This window comes from Sarcophilus harrisii, chromosome 5 (genome assembly GCF_902635505.1).
Source record: "Sarcophilus harrisii chromosome 5, mSarHar1.11, whole genome shotgun sequence".
In the NCBI taxonomy this organism is placed as follows: Eukaryota; Metazoa; Chordata; class Mammalia; order Dasyuromorphia; family Dasyuridae; genus Sarcophilus; species Sarcophilus harrisii.
The window spans coordinates 189,325,735-189,348,591 of record NC_045430.1 but is presented as its reverse complement, the minus strand read 5'-3'; the positions used below and the strand labels follow the sequence as shown (position 1 = coordinate 189,348,591).

The 22,857-nt window shown below is 34.1% G+C and overlaps 1 protein-coding gene across 3 annotated transcripts in view; it reads left to right on the top strand.

Moving 5' to 3' along the window:
- Positions 1–22,857, top strand: part of MKRN1 (makorin ring finger protein 1) — a 30,446-nt gene that overhangs the window by 1,056 nt on the left and 6,533 nt on the right. For 2 of the 3 annotated variants that reach the window (XM_031939199.1, XM_031939197.1), the window contains exons 2-3: positions 16,439–16,567; positions 22,618–22,847. In XM_031939199.1, the coding sequence (XP_031795059.1) occupies positions 16,439–16,567; positions 22,618–22,847 (359 nt within the window). Of the gene's footprint in view, positions 1–7,998; positions 8,086–16,438; positions 16,568–22,617; positions 22,848–22,857 lie in introns of those variants that run through there. The other variant, XM_003771675.4, reaches the window with a different exon arrangement.

Sequence of the window (22,857 nt, the reverse complement as noted above, 5' to 3'; positions counted from 1 at the left end):
CTTTTCAGAGAAAAATATTTTATTTGCAGTATGAGTATGAGTCACTTGAAAATACTTAGTCAGCATTTAGGCTTTACTATTGCTGAATTAAGAATTTTTAAAAAGAGGGTCCAACTGAGTATTAGAAAAGAGACTCTGATGAATGAGAAAATATTAGGATATTTATCTGTTTTTTTAAGTGCTAGGTCATTTTGATGTTGTAGGCATGAAGTTTGTTATTTTTTAGTATTTCAGGCCTTTTGTCTTTTATGTAGGTATTTTAAGTAATCAAGACATGCAAAATTTCATTCAAGAAACCTTCCCTTCAATAAAATATAAAACATAAGTGGACATATTTTCCATTTCAGGTGTTTAAAGAAAGCTAGGTTTAAGTAGAAAATCCATCCAAACTAGGAATTTCAAAATTCCTTTTTCATGAAACCAAAATTTGGGGGTACAGTTCCACTTATTTTTGCTATACTGTGAACAATATAGCACTTTAGTTGGTATTTGAGTCTCTTTTTTTAACCAGAATGATGGAATAAAAAGTTGATGTTCAATACTTAATTCTTGGAGTATTTGGTTAGTTTCCTGGGTATACTGGTCTTTTTTTCCAGCATATGATCTTCCATATACAATTGCTTGAAATAAAATTTCTTAATTTTAGATTTTTCCCCCAACAGCAATTACTATTAGTAGACCCTGGACCTAAAGTCACAAAGACCCTGCTCCAGATACTTATTATCTCTGTGACTCCGGGGGCAAGTCCTTAAGCTCTTTTAGCTTCTTTCTCATCTCTAAAATAGGGATGATACCCCATTCACAAAAGATAGAATATTTAAAAATACTTTGCAAACTTTCAGTATATTAATGTCAGCTATTTTTAGCGATAATACATAATTATAGTAGCAAATTCTAATTTAGCCCAACAGTCAGAACCCATCATCAAATTGATTTTTACAAACATCTATTTTTATTACCCTCCTTTGACCTCTCTATTCTTAGCCAACCTTTCTATCCTTTACACTAAAATTGCTGTAGAAAAAAGAGAATTGGATTCTAGTCTCAGTTTATTATATGAGTCTTGGATAAGTCAGTTTAGTGATCTTTATCCCAGAAGTCTAATCTTCAAAATAAATCTACAATCTTGTGACCCCTTCCAAATCTAGTATCCCTCAAAGATATATGTAATTAGCCATGCAGAGGATCTTTTTTTCTTTCTCTCTTCTAATTTGTATGCAACTTCACCCTTGAATTTCCCTGACCAGTTATGCCACAAATTCTTGATTTTCCTTTAGCAACATAATGGATCAGAATTAGTCTATAAGCCTAACTTAAAAGGGTATTACTAATCCAGTGGAGGAATCCTTTTGTGTTATGGACAGTGAGGAATTTTTATAGTTCAGAACCTTAGTATACCTGATCTGCAGAGTGTGATGTAAAAGATTATACTGCTCTAATCCCAGTATTTGGTTCTTATGTAAAGCAGTGAGAGACAGATCAAATAGGCAAATAAGGAACCAGCCTTGGCATACTGAAAGACCCAGTTTCAAGTCCCAATTCTGACAAATATTAATGTTGTAACTCTGGTTGAATCACTTATGTTCAAGGCATACGATATAATTCTTAATCTACAAGTTCCAGAATAGTTGGGTTGGATATACATTTGTGGCTGTGTGTATTTTTATACACATGCACACCTTTGTTTTTATGTAACAAAATGCCAAATAAGAATTATCATGAATTTAACAATGAATTCATCAAAATATAGTCATTTCCAGTTATTTTCAATAGACTCCATTTCCAAGTGCAACTGTCATTTCTACATAGCAGTTATCCTTCTTTTCCTTAATAAGGAAATAAGAGACCTAGAAATGGAGATTTCTTGTTAAAAATTACTTGACTATCATTTAAAAAAAAAAAAAAAAACAACAGAAACTAGGGAGTTGGAGAACAGGGATGACTAGGCATCTTAATAAAAATCATGTCTCTTGGAATCAAACCAAAGTTCTCTGTAATACAGTCCATGATGTAGAATGACATTATAGGTAAGACTAAGTTATAAATAGCTTCTTCCAGTACTCCCTGTAACTAAACTCTTTTGGAAAGGGTCCAAGGTGGTCCTGTGTTATACAGTTGGTGTTACAATGAAGATACAGTGTACATGTTTCTTTACCACGTATCATCTACAGATCTAGGCATTTGTCCTTTCTGCTTTCCTCACAAAAGGTCTAATGCCTTCTAGAAGCTGGTTAAAGCCACTAATCTCTGTCCCAAAATACAAAACTTGTTCAACCTTTTTTTGGAAAGTACTTATTTTCATTGATTGTATCTGAAGTTCTGTTGCTATTTCTTATGATGTTTTTCTCCTCCATCTGAATGATAACAGTTCGTGGTTCTGTATCAGGCAGCCCCTTCTCCCCCCCCCCCCTTACCGTTCCCCTCCCAAAACTGTTAATATTTCCAAATCCTTTTGTTTGAGAATCTGGATGAGACTTTAGGATTTTACCATTCCTCAACATCTTTAAGGAAAAAATGGGTGGAGTTAAAACGAATTACAAGCTTAATCATAACTTATATTTAGGAAGTATTTCAAATGCATTCCTCAGAGGCTCATAAGGAAACTGAAATCATTCAGCAAACATTTATTAAGCACCTACTAAGTGCCAAGCATTATGTTCACTAGAAAAGACCAAAAAATACCTAATCTCAAAGAACAGTATAATAGAGGAGAAATAAGATATATATATATATATATATATATATATATATATACACACACACACACACAAGATACATACCCAAAAAATTGAGATAATCAACAGGAAAAAGGCAGTAACTTTAAAGGCGATAGAGAAAAGTTTCTGATAGAAGGACAGATTTTTACCTGGGGTATGGAAAAAGCCAGGCGAGAATTCCAGATATGGAGGGACAACTAGAGAAGGTACCTAGAATTAAGAAATGGAGTGTCATATCAGGAACAGCAAAGGAGACTAATATCACTGGAGAGTATGTGAGGAGAGGAAAAGGTGTGTGTATATAACAAAATAGGAATGGTAGAAGGGATCCAGGTTATGAAGAACTTGAACTCTAAGTGATGGGAAGCTGTAGAGGGCTCATTATCTCAATTCCATTGAGTTAATGCCTTATAAGATTACTTGTTTCAAGTACACCTGGCCTAATATAGGAAGCCATTGGGATTTATTAAATAAGGTGCCATGATCATGTCCTGCACTTTAGGAAGATCAGTTTGACATCGGGATGGAAGATAAATTATAATGGGGAGAGACTTGAGTCAGACATATGAACTAGAAGGCTATTGGCAGCAATCAAGTAGGTAAGGCCTGGATCAGGGTCTTAATATCAGGTGGGAAAGGGGGGCATTTAGGAGAGATGCTATGAAGGTCAAAATGATAGGACTTAGTAACCACTTTGGGGACTGGGGTCTGAGAAATTCTAATGACTTGCTTAAAGACAACACAATGTTCAGCAAATTATAATCTCATTTACTAATGTGATTTCTGCAACATTCAGGTAAGTGTTCTGCCAAATGATTTGTAGGAAAGAAAATAAATTAACTTAATCAGTGTTATTCTCTCAGCAGAAACTTTAGAAATAGCTTGTCCTTATCTTAAATTCTCTTTCATTAAAGGTTGTTAATTTAGACCTGATCCATAAATAATTGTTGTATATATATGTTTGGATTTTATCTGGACACTCATATTATTGAACAGTTTCAGTTAATATATCTTGCTACTATATGTCCATTAAAATAAAGGTACTAAGATGAAAAAATGGTGTCCATGTGCTTTGATATGTTACTCAATTTTTTAACCTAAAAATTATTTGAAATTGCTTTTGTGTTTTAAAAAAAACTTTCCTTATTAAAATCTCTATTAATGAAATGATCCAATGAAATCAACTAAGTATATCTGAGATGTGTGTTAGGCAAAATGGAAAGTACGAGGAAGTACAAGCACTGTGCCATCAGAAAACCTCCATCTAGTGGCAAAGACTATTGTACCAGCAAAAAGAATTAAATTACAGTAAAAAAAGATTTCATGATTAAACATTAAATTAATCAACAAAGACATATTCCTAAGTGTCTAGGGAATTGTAATTAATGCCTGTAAGCATATTGGCTGGTTCCTGAAACTTTAACAAGCTCCTGATGAGTTCCATCTGGCCACAGAGTTCAAGTTTTCAAGAGGTTTGGTTCAGATATTAAGTATCTACTCTGTGCAAAGTGCTGGGGATAGTAGAGGTGGAATAAGGAGTTTGTTCTATTCTTAAGGCCTTAGTGATAAATTAGCATGTTGAATGAGCATATGAAGAGACTATAGTATGTATTGAGCTGGGTAGATATATTGACTAAGGAAGTGGTATGATCAGAATTCTGAATTTGAAGATTAGGCCACTGTATGTTGATGGACTTTGAGTTGGGGAGGTGTCTTAAGAGACTGTTACAGTAGTCTAAGTGAGATTATGGAGAGCTAGGATAAAAGGAATGAAAAAGAGAGAAATTAAAGAAATGTTGAGTTAAAGCGGACAGAACTGAGTTTGGCAACTGATTAGATGTAAGAGAAAAAAGAAGCAAATATCTGGAGATTTTTATTCCTGGATAACTAAGGAAAATGCTGGTGTAGAAATAATATTAGGAAGATGGGCAGGTTTTTGGAAGGGGGCAAGAAATTCAACTTTGGGCATTTTTTAATTTGATCCAAGAGATGTTCAGCAGGTAGTTAAAAATGTGAACCTCATGCTTAGGGGAAAGAATGGTCCTGGAGATAAAGATTAGAGAATCATATTCATAGAAATGATTAATAAAGATGAAATAATCAAGAAAAATAGAGAAAGTCAAAGATACAACATAAAATTACTATGTCCAGAAATTCTTAAAATTTTGAGGGAATCTTTGTCCACCAAGTTCAAAAATTGTTTCTGTATTTCTTCCTTTCTTATTCCTCTCATCCTTCCTCCACCTCCCCCAATTAATTTCACCAATGGGATTTAATTGAGCTCTTATTTATAAGATCCTCTGCTAGTTGAAGAGCATACTTGATAGAGTTGGGAGTGCATTTAAATGAAACTATCCTTACCCTTGAAAAGTTGACAATCTATTTGGGATATAAAATTACAAGTGTAAGAAAAAAAAATACACACACACAGTAATTCTGAGAGGGAGATGGGAATATCTGGGGAAAATAGATCTCTTGTAAGAGGTGGCATCTAAGCTGTGCTTTGAACAGCAAAATTAAGATTAGAGAGGAGTGCATTATAGACATTGGATCCTACTTGGACAAAGACATGGAAGCAGGAGATAGAAACTCCCATCTAATTGGGGACCAATTTATCTGTTCTTCCTCCAGAATATCCTAGTGAGGGTCGGAATTACCTTTTACCTATCCAGGGTGATTTTCCTGCCACATATCTCTACTGTTTTAGTCAATTTTAGCTGTTGCCCACTAAAAGTTCCTAGCATCACTCTAAATTTGAACTATGCCCAGAAATATTCATTGGCTTTAAATTGCTTGTGAAATGGAGCAGGGCTTCTTAAACTTAGTTCTATTCATGACCCCCTTTCACCTGAGAAATATTTACTTGACCCCATATATGTAAAATAGTATACAAATCAAGACGTTTACTGATAATTTATAATGATCCCTGCATTCACTTACAAGACCCCATATGGTGTCACAACCCACAAATTGGGAGATAAAAGCATAGACCTAACATTCAAGCTCTATGACTTGGCTCCAACTCCTGTTTAAAGAGGCAGCATGAAATAGTGAATAAAGGACTGAACTTGGAGTCAGGAACCTGGGTTAAAATCTTTGACTCTTGGCAAGTCACTTAATCTCTCTACTTGTTTCTTCATATATAAATTGAGGGGGTTGGATTCAGTGGATTCTGATTTAAATGTATGATTCTCTGACCATTTTTGCTCTTGCACTGAGAGTATTTCCTCTTTCATGTACTTGCTGCCTCCCAAACTTGGGTGACATAATGGATTGAGGACTGGATCTGGAGTCAGGAGGATTCAACTTCCTCTGGCTTTAGACACTAGCCAGCTGTATGACCTTGGGCAAGTCCTTTAATTCTCTTTACCTCTGTTTCTTTATAAAATGAGCAGGAGAAGGAAATGGTAAACCATGCCAGTATCTTTGCCAAGAAAACACCATCTGGGGTCACAAAGAGGAGATAGATGTAACCGAACAACAAAAATTTCCATGAAATGTCCTCCTTCCCATCTTTATTTAATTCTTTTCCAGTTTTTGAAACTTAAATGTAATTCATGAAGTTTTCTTGATCTTCCTCAGGTACAAGTAATTTCTCTTCCTCTCAACTGTTATTTTGTATCCTCTTAGACACTTGGGTTCTCTTTTATGTTAACAATCACTTGTAATAGTTGCTATGTTTTATAGAGTTTCACTTCTTACAAATTGTATGTCTCAATTTATGTTGTCTCAAGTGATCTACGAAACAATTCTGAGATGGGTATTTACAATGGAGAAAACTGAGCATCTAAGAGTTTGTGACCTTTCCAAGGGTATACAGCTACTAAGTGGCAGAGCTAGAATCTGAACTGACATTTTCTGTCTCCTATGTTGTCTTTGCTGTTATTTGGTTGCTGCAGCTCTTTTACTGGATATAAATTTCCTGGAGGTAGGGATAATAACTCATTTAGCTTTTTAGCCCTTTCAGTCCCTGGCTATTGGTTGGTTGCTGTTCTTCGTTCTTGAAGAGGACTAAAACGACATCTCTATTTTAGAGTCGAATTACAGTGTGTCCAACTGTGGCTGATCAAACCAATATGAGCTCGGAATGCTCGGCCACAGGTCAGACACAGGTAGTCCCCATAAACATTTGGGGTAGGTTCTCTAACTTTGCGCATTTTTCACGTCTTCTGAGCTAATTTAATTCTACTTTTGTTTATAGAGTGAGTACACCACCTTCTCTGAAGCACACCATGCTGGGTGTTCCTATATCAGTATCTCCCATGTCATATAATTGATTCTAAAATTCTTAATCAGTATCTTGAATAGAAGTACTTAACTTTCTAAATCTTGAATCCAAGTCATATGATTAGAAAGGAGGGAGTGTCCACTACAACTTGAACTCATTCCATTATGAAAAAGTGATATTGTTAAGTCAGTTCTGTCTTTTTGTAATATATTGATTTTTCCCCATTTTGCTTTCTGGAGCAAGACAAGCAGGGAGACTCCCTCTTTTTTATTTGATTTGATTTATTTTTGATCAAAGTTTATATGGATATCAAAATTAATTTGATGTATTGTGTCTCCTTGTATCTTTTTTTCCCAAAACTCATAGTGCCTTCAAACTTCACACCTAAGTTATTCTCTGAACAGACTCTATAGTTTTTAAGTGGCTGTGTTAAGACGTGGCATTCAGAAATGAACACAGTACTCCACTGTGTAGTCTAAGTAGCACATAGTACAGTGAGACTTTTACTTTCCATGATGTGGGTACTATATTTTTTAATGCCGCCTAAGGTTATGTTAGCTTTAGCAGCCCAGTTATACTGTTGACTCATTTAGCCTGCAGCCAACTAAAACTCCTTCAAGTCTTTTTTTTTTTTTTTTTTTTTTTAACTAAAAAATAAATAAATAAAAACCCGCCAACAACAAAAAAACCAATGAAACCAAAGAAATCTAAATAACATTTCTGTGCACTTTTAAAAGTAAAAGTAATAAGTAAACTTACGATGCTTGCTTATCTATTGTGGAATTACACACAGTCTTTATATTGGAATTAATGTCTATAGTAGGGATACATCTCCTAACCTCAAACTGCCAAGAGGAATATATGTGAATACGTGATAGAGAGAGAGAGACGTCCATCCAAATGCTCTCTTGGCACTGCTTCTTTGGGAGAGAAAAACAGAATTGGCCCATCAAGCCTTTGTACTAGCCATCAATGAGTAGTAGACCTCCTTTCTTTTGATGACCTTTTCCTCTTCCCCTTCAGGGATGCAAGCATTTTCTGTCTGTCTTGATGAAGCTTGGGGGAAGGAACAAGCAAGCAAAGTGAAGTATTCGGTGCCTATCATATGTTTTTGAAAAGCAACTTCCCCAGTCTTTCCCGGTATGGCTGCCTTGTTAGAACTACCTACTCTTATAGTTTTCTTTTTATTTCTTTTCTTTTCTTTTTTTAAAAAACTTAAATGTAGAGGTGGTTTATCAGCCTTCCCTTCTGCAGCGAAGGGAGGAAATCATATTTTGACAGTGCCTCTTGTGTCCAAGTTTGGCCATTAAAATACAACTAAATATAATAGAGAACTTTCCATTTATCCTTGTTAAATGTCATCTTGATGTTTCCACAATAGTTGTTTTTGTTCTTTTAGATGCCTCTTCTTTTTTCTTTTTGATTATTTATTATTGGATTGCTATAATTTTAATTTTATTCTGTCACCCCTTGATAATGCCTATATCATGAGCAAGATTTTGCTTGCTTGTTAAGATCTTATTGAATTAAATTCTATCATTTTGTATGTTAGCCTGTTTTTGTATAATCTAAAAATTTGATAATTGTATGAGAGCCTCCATGTCACTTAACTTTTTTGAATAGACTAGACCAACCATTTAATCAAATTCTCTCATGGAGTTATTCATCAAAGTTCAAATTAACACTTTTAAGTTTTTTATCTACCAGGCTGTTATGAAAGATTCTTAAAATCTTGGCTGCAACAGATATGCTATGTCTACAATATTCCATTTGTCTATCAAACTAACAACCTTATTAGAAAAGGGGAAAGTAGGAAGTTCGGTAAATGTGTGATTATCTTGGCCAGACTTGGCTTGTAAACATATGTTGGCAAGTCACAATGATCATTGCATTAATTTTTGGATGCTTACATACTGTTCCCTGAATGATCTATTTTAAAATTTTTTTTTAGAGATCAGTGTCAAACTGACCTGTAGTTTCATGGATTCTCCTTTCCCTCTATTTTTAGCATAAAGCCTTAATTATGCAAATCTACTGCACTTTATAGTTCTTTGGAGGTTTCCAACAAGTCAGTGATTCTGAGATTATTTCTGCAAATTATTAAAGGCCTGAATACTTGAATACATTTGAACAGCGAGTATTCTTTTCATCTGTCCTCCCCAGGTATAGCCCTGTTTACATTGCCTGTTCTATAATTTCCAGGGTGAAGACTAGTCTACTTTTTGAAGATGAAAATAGGAACTGAGAAGTTCTATATTTTCACTGCCTTCTGGTTAACATTATCATCTTACCTAATCAGTGGTGCCATCACCTTCACTTCTTTATTCTGAGTACAATTTAAAAATTAATTTTTTAAATAAGCCTTAGTTTATTCAAGGTCTTTAGTTTTTCTTGCAGGGATATATACACACATATATTTTGTATGTATTTATTATTTGCCGCCATCTTTTTACATGCCCTTTTACATAATTATGAGCTTATAAGTCGATCATCAAATGTTTATTAAATGCCTCCGTTGTGTCAGGTAATATGCTAAGTGGTAAGATACAAATACAACCTTGCATTGCTCCAATAATAAGAATCTTATATAAGGTAAATCCAACATTTTTGCAACTAAGTAACAGCACATAAAAAATACATGGTGATTAGAGAGGAAGAGTAAAAACAATCCAGGCATTGGACATAGCCCTTGGCAAAGAAATGGGAAATGGTACCATGAGATTCAAGGAACCCAGTAGATAGGCCAGTTTGGGTGGACCATTGTGGGAGATAAGTATAATCGCCCTAGAAGGACGAGTTATAGAATCAAATTGTGAAGGGCTTGAAATATCAAGCAGTAGTTTGTATTTGATTCTAAAGGCCATTAAAGCTTCATATGTAATTTCCTCATCTATATAATGGTGATAATAATAGCACCTACTTCGAAAGCATAAAGGTAATATTTGCAAAACACTTTGCAAACTTTTAAGTGCTATGTAAATATTATTATTATTAAAAGAACTGGGAATCTATTGTACACTAGTCTTAAGAGTGAGAGGCCTGGATTAGGGTGATATCCATCTCAGATGGAAAGGATGATATGCATGTAGAATTGAGAAGTGTTAGAAACTATTAATTTAAGGAAGGTAAGCAAAAGTGTGAAAAGTTGGGGATAATCACTAGTTAACTAGAAGCATGTTGGAGACCTCAACAGATAATTGAGGCAACTTGGCATAGTAGATGAAGGTTTTGCTTTTGGAGTTCAGAAATCTGATTGAAATTCCATTTCTGGCACATATTAGCATGTGATCATAGGCAAATGAGTGACTCTCTGTCCCAGGCAACTTAAGATTTAAGTTACAGAAAGTCCTTACTAGTTCAGTTGATGAATTGACTCCATTTTTTGAGAGAGGGTCTATACTTGGAGTTTCTTATGTGATGATCATCATTTTTCACTCCAACCTACCCCTAAAAAAATAGTTTCAAAATGTATTAGAAAATTGATTTCTTGCAAATTAAGACAATTCTGAGGTACCACTGCATATCTCTCAGACTGGCTAAGATGATAGAAAAAGATAATGACAAATGTTGGAGGGAAAACTGGGACCACTAATACATTGTTGGTGGAATTGTAAAATGATCCAACTATTCTGAAGAGCAATTTGGAACTATGCCCAAAAAATTATTAAACTGTGCATATCCTTTAATCTAGTAGTATTTTTATTGGACCTATATCCCAAAGAGATCTTAAAGGAGGGAAAGGGACCACATGTGCAAAAAATGTTTGTGGCAGCCCTTTTTATAGTGGCAAGAAACTGAAAACTGAGTGGATGCCCATCAGTTGGAGAATGTCTGAATAAGTTATGGTCTATGAATGTTATGGAATATTACTATTATATAAGAAACAATCAGCAGGATGATTTCAGAGAGTCATGGAGAGACTTACATGAACTGATGCTAAGTGAAATGAGCAGAACCAAGAGATTATTGAACATGGCAAAAAGATTATAGGAAGATCAATTCTGATGGACGTGACTCTTTTCAACAATGAGATGATTGAAGGCAGTTTCACTGATCTTGTGATGAAGAGAGCCATCTACACCCAGAGTGAGAACTGTGGGAACTGAGTGTGGATCACAACTTAACATTGTCACTCTTTTTGTTGTTGTTCATTTGCATTTTGTTTTCTTATTCGTTTTCTTTTGGATCTATTTTTCTTGTGCAGCAAGATAATTGTATAAATGTTTACATATATTGGATTTAACATGTATAACATATATTGGATTGCTTGTCATCCAGGGGAGAAGGAGGGGAAAATTTGGAACATTTGGCTTTGTGAGGGTCAGTGTTGAAAAATTATCTGTGCATATATTTTGAAAATAAAAAGCTTCAATAAAAAAAAAAGAGAAAAAAAGCCAATTATGTACAAGTTATCTATGTAAAGATTAAAAAACAATTATTTCCTTCAGTATTTACTGGCTTAGACACCTGACTTCATATCTTGAGACCTAAATTGTTTTCACTTAACATAAAAAGCATTCTTCATCTTAGAATAGAAGCTATTTCTTTTTAGTTGATATTTTAGTGTATTCTCTATATAACAATAGAATTGATAAACATTTATTAAGCCCTTAGCCAAGTGCCTGGCATGTAGTAGGTGCTTAATAAGTGCTTATTGACTAAGTTACTATTAGGTACCAATCACTGTGCTAAATACAAAAATAAAATTAAGATGGTCCTTATGCTCAATGAGTATACCATCTAATGGGGGAACATAACATGGAAGGCTGAAAAGTAGGAGGAAGTGGGGAAGGTACCTGAAAGGGAAGAAACATGATGAGAAATCTCATAGTAGTACAGCCAGGTGAAAAGTGAGAATAGTAACTCTTATTAGAATATTTAAGATATATTCTAATAAGAAAAATGCTAATAAAATTCTAATTCTGAGAAATATTCTAATAAGAGTTACTATATTAGAAATTTGAGATCAAACAGTTTTATGTAAGACTTTTTTATATGTGAAAAGTTTTTAACTAATAATAACGTAACCCAGGTGAGTAACTTATCTTCTGAGGTGTAGTAACCCTACATTTTAGCCAAATTCAGTTCACTATCCCTCACATTATGCCTTGCTGTATTTTATCTCTGTTCCCTTGTTCTCTCCCACCCAACCACTGCTTATCAGAAACTTTGCCCATTTTTAAATATCCAGTTCAACTACCACTTCTCTCATGGCAGAATACTTCTGACCAGAAATCTTTTCTGGTAGATTTTGATTGTTCCCCTTTTATGACACTGGGTATTTATTCTTTTGTATTGTAGTTACTTGTATTATATGAGAGACAAAAGGTAAATTATACATGGGCATCGTTCGCAGTCTTATGCATAGTAGCCATTTAATAATTATTTTTGAAGGAATAAAATTCTATCAATATAGGGAATATATTGTTCTGATATACTTCTATTCTAAGACCTTTGTTTAGAGATTAAGGCAGGGATGCTTAATGGTATATATGAGACTTCTTATCCTGGGATTTGATTCCCTCATTTACTGATGTAATGATTGAGTCCACTATATGATAACTCTTTCACTTCCCTCACTCTGTTTTCTCTATAAATAAGGAAGTATGTCTCTATAGTCACCTAGACAGGTGTTTCATAATCTTATCATAGGTCCCTTGTTACCTCACAGTACTTTTGACCACAGTCAAATAGATGTTTGTTGAATGAGTACACTATTTTAGATATGTGTTCTAAGAAGACAATATAACTTCCAACTTTCAGGTCTGTCTTTGACCATTGCACAGATTAGGAGGGAGTTAACCAACTATAAATTAGTAATAGAATGTCTCTTACTTGCTAATGCCCTTCTTACAGTTTTTTAGGGCAGTGGTTCTCAAACACTTTGACTTTGGGACCCTTTTATAGTTTTAAAAATTATTGACTATTTCCCCAGAGAGCTTTTGTTTATGTAGTTTAAATCTATTGATGTGTACTGTTAGAAATTAAAATGTCTTAGTGTTATGAAAATAGTATTGGCTTTCAAACCCCACCCTTTTATATTCTCTTCAGGGAACCCTGAGAACAACTGCTATAGAATATGGAATGATCCTTCTTCAGGGTGTTTAAAATTGCTCTAGAGGAAGAGCATAGTTATTTGTTGTGGTGTGCCAGGCCCCTTGTTTGGTCATTGGTTTCCTTCTACTCTTTTTGAATCATTTTATCTTCCTTCTAAAATTTGTCCTGAGACCCTTAAATACTTATTAAAAAGTGACATTTTAAAACACTCAAGTGAAAGAGCATAACTTGGACAAGTCACTTAACTTCTAGGCCTTGGTTTTTTCATATTTAAAATGATAACTTGGGGTCAGACCAAATGATTTTTAGAACATCCGTATGAGTGCTAACTTCTGTGGTTCTCTTATCCTTAGAATTTTCTGGGGTTCACCATCATAGTCTTAGAATGAGATAATAAGAAAGTAAAGGTATTTTTAAAGCATGAAGCATATAAATGACAATTATAGCTATTCATATTTCCTTACCAACAGTTCCCTGATAACCTGCAAAGTGCAGATTGCTATTTCTCTAAATTGAACATCACTTCTGTCTTATAGTCTTCATTAAACATTGAGACCGTAGGGATACAGGAACAAAACATTTAAACATTCTTTACCCTATAGCAATTTATACTTTATGGTAAGGTGCTGGTAAACTTTATATTCAACTGTTAAATTTATACAAGGTAATGCTAGAAGGGAGAGGACATTAACAGATGGAGATCTAGGAAGAGATGTTGCTGAGTTGATCCTTGATGGAAACTTGGGGTTTCTGAGAGTGAGTTATGAGAAAATGTGTATTCCAAGGATGGAGGACAGTCTGTATATTTTGAGGGTGAGAAGATTTTGAGTTTAGAGAATAGCTAGTAATTTAATTTATCTGGAATGTAAAGTCCGTGAAGGGGAAATATGAAATAAGACTAGAAATATAAGGGAAAGGCAAAGTAAAGAAGACTTTATGTGCCAAGCTCAATAGTAAACACTGACAGCAAAATCTTGGGTCTTGGAAATACTGACTTGTCAGCTGAATATGTTTTCTGTCATTTTCTGTCTGGTCCCCAATTAGAATCATAGATTTAGACCTGGAAATACCTTTGGAGCCCATCAGACCAACCCACGTCTTTTTTTTTTCTCTCTCAGTAAAAAAAAAAACTGAGACAAATGTTAAATGATTGGGGCAAGATTTGAACTAATTTAAGTCCTGAGCTCTGCCTAATAAGCCAACCATGAAAGGACCCTTCAAAAAGACACCATTTCTGCTTTCCCAGCCCTGGAGAAAGGAAAGGAGAAAGAAAGGCTATCTAGAGCTGGCCCTATGGACTGTGGCAATCGGACTTTGTTCAGTTAACAGTCATTCTTTGATGATAGATTATCCGTATAATTGGGAGGAGGAAAGGGAATGTGAGTTTGTAACTCCTTAAGCTCCAAGATTATAAAGCTGAATTGGTTTACAATTTAGGAACCAATAGCTTTTGTTTAAACTATAAACCATAGCTTTAGAATATAGATGAAGTCATAAAAGGCCAAGTGATTTGTCCTGTGTTGGGAGAGTCACCATTTGAAACAAAGTTTTCTGACTCCATGTCCAGGAGCCAGTTAAATATATCTCAACTGCCTTGATTTTCCTATTTCTCTCTTCTTTTCTCTGTTTTCTTCCATTTTCCTTTAATTTCAGATGAATGTAATTTTCATCTTTTTACTATATGACTCAAAAGTCTTCTGTAATTTCTCACTGCCCTGAGGATAAATTCAGTTCTACAAATATTTATCCTACTGTGCAGAGAATGTGTATCGTGCTTAAGTGATAAAAGAAAGAAAAGGCACACTCATTATGTTCAGTAACCTATTATCATAATTAATAAATGATATGGATTGTGAAGAATATTATTAGGTGTTTTAAAAATTCTTTCTAAAATTGTGACTTTCCTATCAACTAAGAGTTAAAACTTACTGATAAAGCAGCAAGAAATGCAATTGAATTCGTCTTCTGAAAACTACATATTTTTTAACTCGGGTTAAATTCAGCTGTTCTTTAAATCTGCATCTACAAATTATGTTTGAATAAGGTTTGGGTGCAGAAATTATATAATCATGCTTTTATTTGATCCATTAGTAGCATGTTTGCATGTTAAAGGAAATGACCCAATACAGAAGAATTCAAGCAAGATTTTGCCAGAAGTAGATAGTAGAGACCATAATTGTCAAAACAAACTTTCTTGAAGAAAATAAAAATAGTAACCTTTTTTTAGTGTTTTTCCAGCATTAAGATATTGAAAGAGCCAATGCAATTAACTAAGCAGTCATCCTCTGCTCTCTGCTACCATTACACTTCTTTCCCTTTTCTTGAAGATCTCAGTCGTCAAATATTGAAGTTTTATGGGTACTCATCTCTCTGATAACTTTCCCCCCTTTATTCATTTTATTAACATTTTTTGTTATCTTTTAATATTGCAGTTATTCCCATTGTACTGTGCTCTGCACAGCCCTCTTGCACTTAAATTCGATTGACTTGAATGTCATAGCATCATCTCTCTGATATCATAGTCCTCTTCCAGAACAAAGGACAAGCTACAAATTGTCCTAATTGAACTTCCAATTGAACCTTCCCTTTTAATCAAGAAGACTAATAGTGTGGGTAAAACAAACTGAGCTAACAAAGTAGGCAGCATTCTATGCTAGTAGTTCCCTTTCTACTATAAGTGATGTATGTTATATTGTCTGTTCTCTGAAACTAAGATTATTCAATGCAGTTAGTCCAAATTGACCCGGCTTAGTGTTGCAGCTAGTTATTGTGTTTATTCTTCCTTTTGTTCTACTTTCTTTAAATGTAGCATCACAGAACAATCTTCCTATTCTGAATTCTTCATTATTTCTTATGGTGGAATGATTGTTCATTTCATTCATATAGAGACAACTAAGTGTATAGTTGATAGAATGCTGGATCTGGAGTCAGAAAGGCTTGAATTGAAATCCTTCCTCAGACATTTAGTAGTTATAAAACTTCATAGACATAGGCAAACCCTGTTTGCCTCAGTTTCCTCATCTATAAAATGAAAATAGTACTTACCTCTCTGTGGTAGAGATAAAATTAAATAATGTAATGTTCTGTGTAAATCTCAAAAATGCTAATTAAATACTGTTAATTCATCCAATAAGGTGGTGAGAGTTTAGTGGTGAAATAATTTTCATTGCAAAATTTAAATCAATTATTTGTTCATTGATCATGGTGATAAAAAATAAGAGAAATGTTTAAAAAAGTGGTAATAAAATTAATATATTCAGTCACCATCTAGATTGTATGTGTGTGTGTGCACATGTACGTGTGCTGTGTAGTACCACTTAGTATGATGGGAAATTGATGAGTCATTTAAGTAAACTAACTTTTCATATTGGTGTTTTTATATAAGAAAATGAATTTTTTTTTTTTTTTTTTTTTTTTTTTTTGGTCCATCTTACAGGTATTTCATGCATGGGGTTTGCAAAGAAGGAAACAACTGCCGTTATTCCCATGACCTCTCCACTAGTCAGTCTGCCATGGTGTGCAGATATTATCAGCGAGGGTGCTGTGCTTATGGAGACCGCTGCAGGTGAGGGCCTACTATTCAGTTTTGAACTGTGTGTCCTTTAATTTTTATAGTATGGTCTTATATTTATTGCCATATTGGAGTTTTGTTAGCTTTATTTGTGTTATCATATTCACTGTTTTATTCTGTGGGTTGTGTTTTCTTTACTCTGGATCACTTCATTAAAATCCTCCTATGATTCTTAGATTTCTTCCCATCTTTCATTCCTTGTTATGTAATGTTATTCCATTACATTCTTTAGCAGTTTAAACCATTTCCCACTTTTTAGGTAACTATTTTGTGTCCTTTTTGTTTATTAAAGAAAATCCTATTTTTAAAGGATCTCTCAGTCTTAAAAGTAATTTACTCTTTTCCATTCTTTTAGTGACTTATATTTTAAAATTCTTCTAAGGTTTGTTCCCTCCCTTTCTCCCCAAGTTTATAAGATGTGTTAAGCTTGGGTATCGGGGAGAACTTTGTTTAGGGTGTGTCAGCACAGGAAAATCATCAACTATAACTTTAACTTGTTTTACCCCTAGTTAAAAATAGCATCTCTCCTAGTGCACATGTGGTTCTTCCACATCCTTCCTGTGGCTTTAAACTTATTTCAAACAATTTTGTTACATAATTGTTTTTAAACAACAAAACGAATTATGTATATTTGGCATTGGATGAAATGAACTGTGAAAACTATCTCTCAAGATGGAGACACTCACTGTTGTAAAAATTGAGTGAAGGTCAGCTGGGCCCCAGGGCTAGGTTTCTTTCTCCAGAAATCACATGGTTTACAAGGAGTGGTACCTTTTCTTTGTGAGACTAAGTTGGGGCCACCTTGGCACTGAAATTCCCATATAAGGTAATTTATTAATCCTAAAGATGAAGTTGGGTTGAAAGTTTTTCCTCATTTATGACTTAGAATGTGAGATCATTTGTCCTGGCTAATCAGGGCAAAGATCCAGCCATAGGGAGTGTTAGCCCAGACCCCTATATAATTTTTGTTTGTTAACTGGGCCTTGCCTGTCCTTGCCTAACTGCTTGTGGGGAAGGAGACTCCCTTTCTCTCTGGGGATCGTAATAAAATTCCTTTCTGCTTTTACCTTGAGAAATCTACTTAATTTATTTGATTTATTTGAGCTGGTGGTCTTTGTCCCATATAACATCATTAACTCTAAAAAAAAAGATTTTGTGTAGTTACTAGAAAACAACTTAAAGCCTTCTTTTTTATCCCTTTCTCCTTTGTTCTATTCTTTATATATATTTTCCTTTTATATAATGTATGTATTTTTTCCTATTGTACTATTTCTAAAATTACATCTATATATATAAACAATTTTTCTCTCATTGTCATCCATTGTAAGAAGCTCTGTGGTTTAGTTAATAAAGAGCTGGCCTCATTCGAAAAGACTTGGAGTCAAGTTACATAGTCTGTGTCTCTACTGGCTGTGTCAGTAGTCAAATCAATTTAACCTCTCACATTTTGTATCTGTATTAGTAGAGGGAATTTTCTCACTGGGAATTACTGGGCTTTGAATATTGCCTTAGATATTTACAAGTTAGTGCAACCCCTCTTAGGCTCAAGATAATAATAATGTCTTCCTCACAGAGGCAGCTAAGTGGCCCAGTGGATGGAGTGCCAATCCTAGAATCAGGAAGACCTGAATTCAAATGTGATCTCACATACTTGCTAGTTTTGTGACCCTGGGCAAATCACTTGACCCTGTTTGCCTCAATTTCCTTGTCAACAAAATGATCTGCTAAAGGAAATGACAAATCACTCCCAGTAACTTTGTCAAGAAAATCCTTAACAGGATTACAAAGAGGCAGACATAACTGAACATCATTATCACCATCACCACAAAGAGCTGTGGGGAATCAAATGAAATAATAATTATAAAGTACTTTGCATACATAAAAAATGTTAGCTATTATTGTGCCAGTGAAAGCATATATGTGGATCTATTTATCTGTATTTCAATCCTAATTTGTAAAATTTATGGAAAGATAGATTTCTTTACCCTGACATAACAGTTTGACTTTTACATTTAAGATGTTTCTAGTTATTTGCTATAACAAAGCAAGTTCCCCAAACCTTAGGTACCTCTTTGATACTTGAACTAGAAACCTTATTTCCACACACTTAAAAGGTTGGCAGTAACTTACTATAGAAAGATTATTTCTTTAGAGGTAGATGCTATTGTTATCCCCATTTTACTAATAAGAAAACTGAGGCAAATGGAGATTAAGTGACTTGTTCACAATCACACAGTAGTGTCTTAAGGCCAGATTTGAACTTAGTTCTTACTGAGTCATTAAAGTCCGTTTTGATTAGAATTCCTCATATCTATCATACTACCCAATATATATATTTCATTACATTTGTATATCATGATAAATGATGAATTCAGAGAACTCTGGGACGCTTTGTATGAACTGATAGAGGACATACGAATTTTAAGTCCTTGTTTTTTCCTTAAGTGAAGTATTTGGATTTCATAAATAGAACCTTATTTTTTACTCTCCTTACTTTAATGATCTCAACCATCTTTGAAACTAATAATAATGGTAATAATGAAAAATTTATATTTCTAAAACTACATGACTAAAATTCATATCATTATGTTAAATGAGAAAGACACTAATATATTGAGTTAATTTGGAATTCATGATTAAGTATGGGCACATTATTTTAAAATTTTGAGTATCTTATACATAAAAAATTTTCCTTGAAAAAAAAAGATTTGAATATAGGCCTTGCCTTTAAGAAGAAGACAAATACAAATGACTTTGATAAAAGAAATACACAGGAGAGGTCTAGACAAAAGTGTTAGAAAAAATTTGAGATGTGAAAGATTGTGGGGGTGGGGAAGCAGAAAATGAAGGGTAGGATAAAGTGAGGGATAATTGCACAGAGGAAAGAAAGACTCCAGTGGGCTAAAAAAGATAAAGGGGAGTCTACTTCAAACATAGATGGTAATTTAGGCAAGGACATAGTAGAACAAGATTATGGAACTGAAAAATTAGTATCAGATAAGATTGGAAAGGTAGGTTGGGCCTAGATATTGTACAAAGTTTTGAATCCCAGTATCAAATGTTATACTTTAGCATGCAGATAGATTGGTCAACAGTCATTTTTAAGATTTATAAGCTTAGGCAACTATCAATCTATAAAATATCTATTAAGTGCTTGTAAGGGTGCTGATATCAACATAGAAGATATTTTTTTAAAAGAAGAGAAAAAACTTATCAAAATCAAGATATTGAAAAAATATGAAATTAAATGCAATAATCCACATCCATGAATTTCCTATTTCTGTATAGTAGTGCAGGAAGATGTCTTCTCACATTTTAAAACTCTTTTCAAAACTTGTGGTCATTATTTTAGATTCAGAAAAATTTTGTTGTATTTATTGCTTCCTTTAACATCCTGAAAATGAATTTATTAGAGAAAGCAGAAAAGTTCACCTTAATGTGAAAATAAAATATCTTGATAAGAATGGCAATAATATTTTTATAGCTCTTTTTAGTTTTCTTGGCTGTCATAGCTATTAACTCCATGAACTGGTTCACATAATACCTCCATTGGATGATGGGCATGTACTCATTTTCTTCCATTTTTTTGCTGTCTTAATTGCTATGGATATTTTGGTATGTATAGGATCTTTATAAAAATATAGAATGAGGATTACTTTTTTCTCCTTCATTCTAACTAACTGTCCCATCTTGCAATGCCCACAGTGCCTTTGCAGGATGCCACTGACCAGATCTGTTGCTTGAGGCATTAGGTCTTCTTGTAATACATCTACTAATGCATCTGCTTTTATAATTGTATATGTTTAGGTTTACAGGTAGGACTTCTAAGAGTTTCTTACTGTTTATAGATTTTGAAGAATTATATCAGTGTTCATGATTAGCTTGTAACAAGTAGTTAAAGGAATAATTTATAAAGTTCAGCAAAACTAACCAATGTGTCAAAGTTTGACCCACACTTTATTTGCACAATGAAAGAAAATGGATTCATTTTCATATCTTTACTTATGGATCAAGTTTGGTAATTAAAATTTTACAGCATTCATTTTAAATTATTTTGTTATTTTTTCCATATACTTTGTTGTAATTATAAGTTTATTACATCTTAACATTAATTAGAGTGCTCTGCCACCAGATGGCAATGGTGCCTCAGCAATGGCCAGGTACTCATTAAACAGTAAGGCTTTTTTGCCTTTGGGTGACTTACTTGAGGTCAGAGTTAGGCTTTTTTTCCTGTTTTGCAAGAATACAATTTTTTATTAATAAAATAGTTAAGTTCAGATAATCAAGTGGTTTAAAGATATACAACTAGTTCTTAGTTTCAAAGAAAATAAAGATAGCTTTCTCCCTAATCCTTATTATAGCTAAATCTAATACCCAAATCTTATGCCAAGACTAAATTTAAATGATTCTAACTTTTTGCTAAATTAATTTCTTGGAAATTAGCTGCCATCATTAAATCTTCCTGTTTGTAAACTATTGGGCTAGCCAGTAAGAGGAAATGTAAAGAAAGGATCCCTATTCTGAGGCTTTCAGTCACTTAATGGAGCCCATGTGTATCACAGCTACTGGTTTTATTCTTTAATGAGTCTTCTGACTATCATAGACTTTGCTTGTCTAGAAGTTTCTTGGCACTGTTTAGAATCAAAGAATGTTAAAGCTAAGGTTGAAAAAAAGACCTTAGAAATTATTTTATCGAAAGCTTCTTATTTTGTAGAGGGAGATCACTGTCTTATCTTCCTAGTTTCTTTTTCTTTAGTAGTTTGAAGAAAACACTTCTGGGTCAAGAAAGAGCCCAGAGCTCTTCCACATGTCTCATCCTTTCACCCCTTATTATTTATTACCACAAGAGTTAATTACAGGATATTTTGTGGCTTCTAGAAGGTAATTTTTTTTTCCCCTTGCTGTTAGCTGTTGAGTATTATACCTGTCAGGCAGCTCTCAATTCATAACTTGTTTCTCAAATTTTACTGACGGCGGTTTTTTCTTTAGTTAAAATTGTTTTTTTCTTCATGTCCCTTTCATTTCCAACTGTATTCTTTCTTCCATGCTCAGAGAATCATTCTTTGTATCAAAGAATAAAAGAGAGGGAGAGGAAAACAAAGCTCAGGTCACTCCAACACATGAGCTTGTGATATGTATTATGGACTAGTCCAAACCTGTAATCCTTTCACTTCTACAAGAGATAGAAGTACATTTTTCTTCAAGTTATTCCTGGGAACAAACTCGGACATTATTCATGATTTTGAAGTAGTCCTTGGGGGGAAGGGAGAGAGATTCTGCTTATTACTTCATTGCACGACCCATGTTTTTCTGAATCATCTTACTGTTCAGTAATATTCCATTGCATTCTTGTTTCTTTACAACAAGCTCTTTTATAATACTCTGTTTACTTGACTAGGATATTAAAGTGGTTTTGTAATTTGTTCAAAGGCAGTTGTTTCAAACCTAAGTTTTATGTTTGCCTTATAGTGCTCATCATTTCTAAAGGGAAATGATAATGGAGGATTCTACAGTATCCCTACTGAACTACTATTTAAATTCTTCCTCTTCAAAAAGACTTAGCTACGTGATTACATATTCCTTCAAACAGAGAGTAGGGCAGGGCAATGTTGAGATCCTTTCTTCCTCCTAAGCACAGGAAACATTTCTTAGAGGGGAATAAAGATGAAGTTTGGTTAGAAATATGCATTGAGGTAGCCAGATACAAAAGAAGGTAAGCATATGCTGGCATCTTTTTGTATGTAGATTGAAAACACATACCAGCTTTCTATTTTAGAGAGTTTTATCTTATGGGAGCAGGCAAGATACTTCACATTAATGTTGTTGAATATCATAGCATTGCTTGTGTGTTATTTGTGTGAATGTATTTCATGGTCAAATTTAGAGAAAAACTTACATAATTCAAACTAATGGAAATTGGCTGTCCTCAATTAGAGTTGAATTTTAGCAGAATGAACTTACAGCGAGTATTTCCATCAGTGTCCTGTGTATCTACATACAGACTCCAACTAGACAGTGATTAGCTTTTTTTTTTAATTTGTTAGATATGAACATACCAAGCCATTGAAACGAGAAGAAGTGACTGCTGCCAATCTAGCTGCAAAACCCGACCCGCCAGCCTCTTCGAGCCTCCCAACACTGGTTGAACCACTTGCTGAAGCCAGTACTGGTGAAGCTGAATCAGAAAATTCAAATTTTGCAGCTGCAGGAGCAGGTGGGGAAGACTGGGTAAATGCCATTGAGTTTGTTCCTGGGCAACCCTACTGTGGACGTGGTAAGTATTT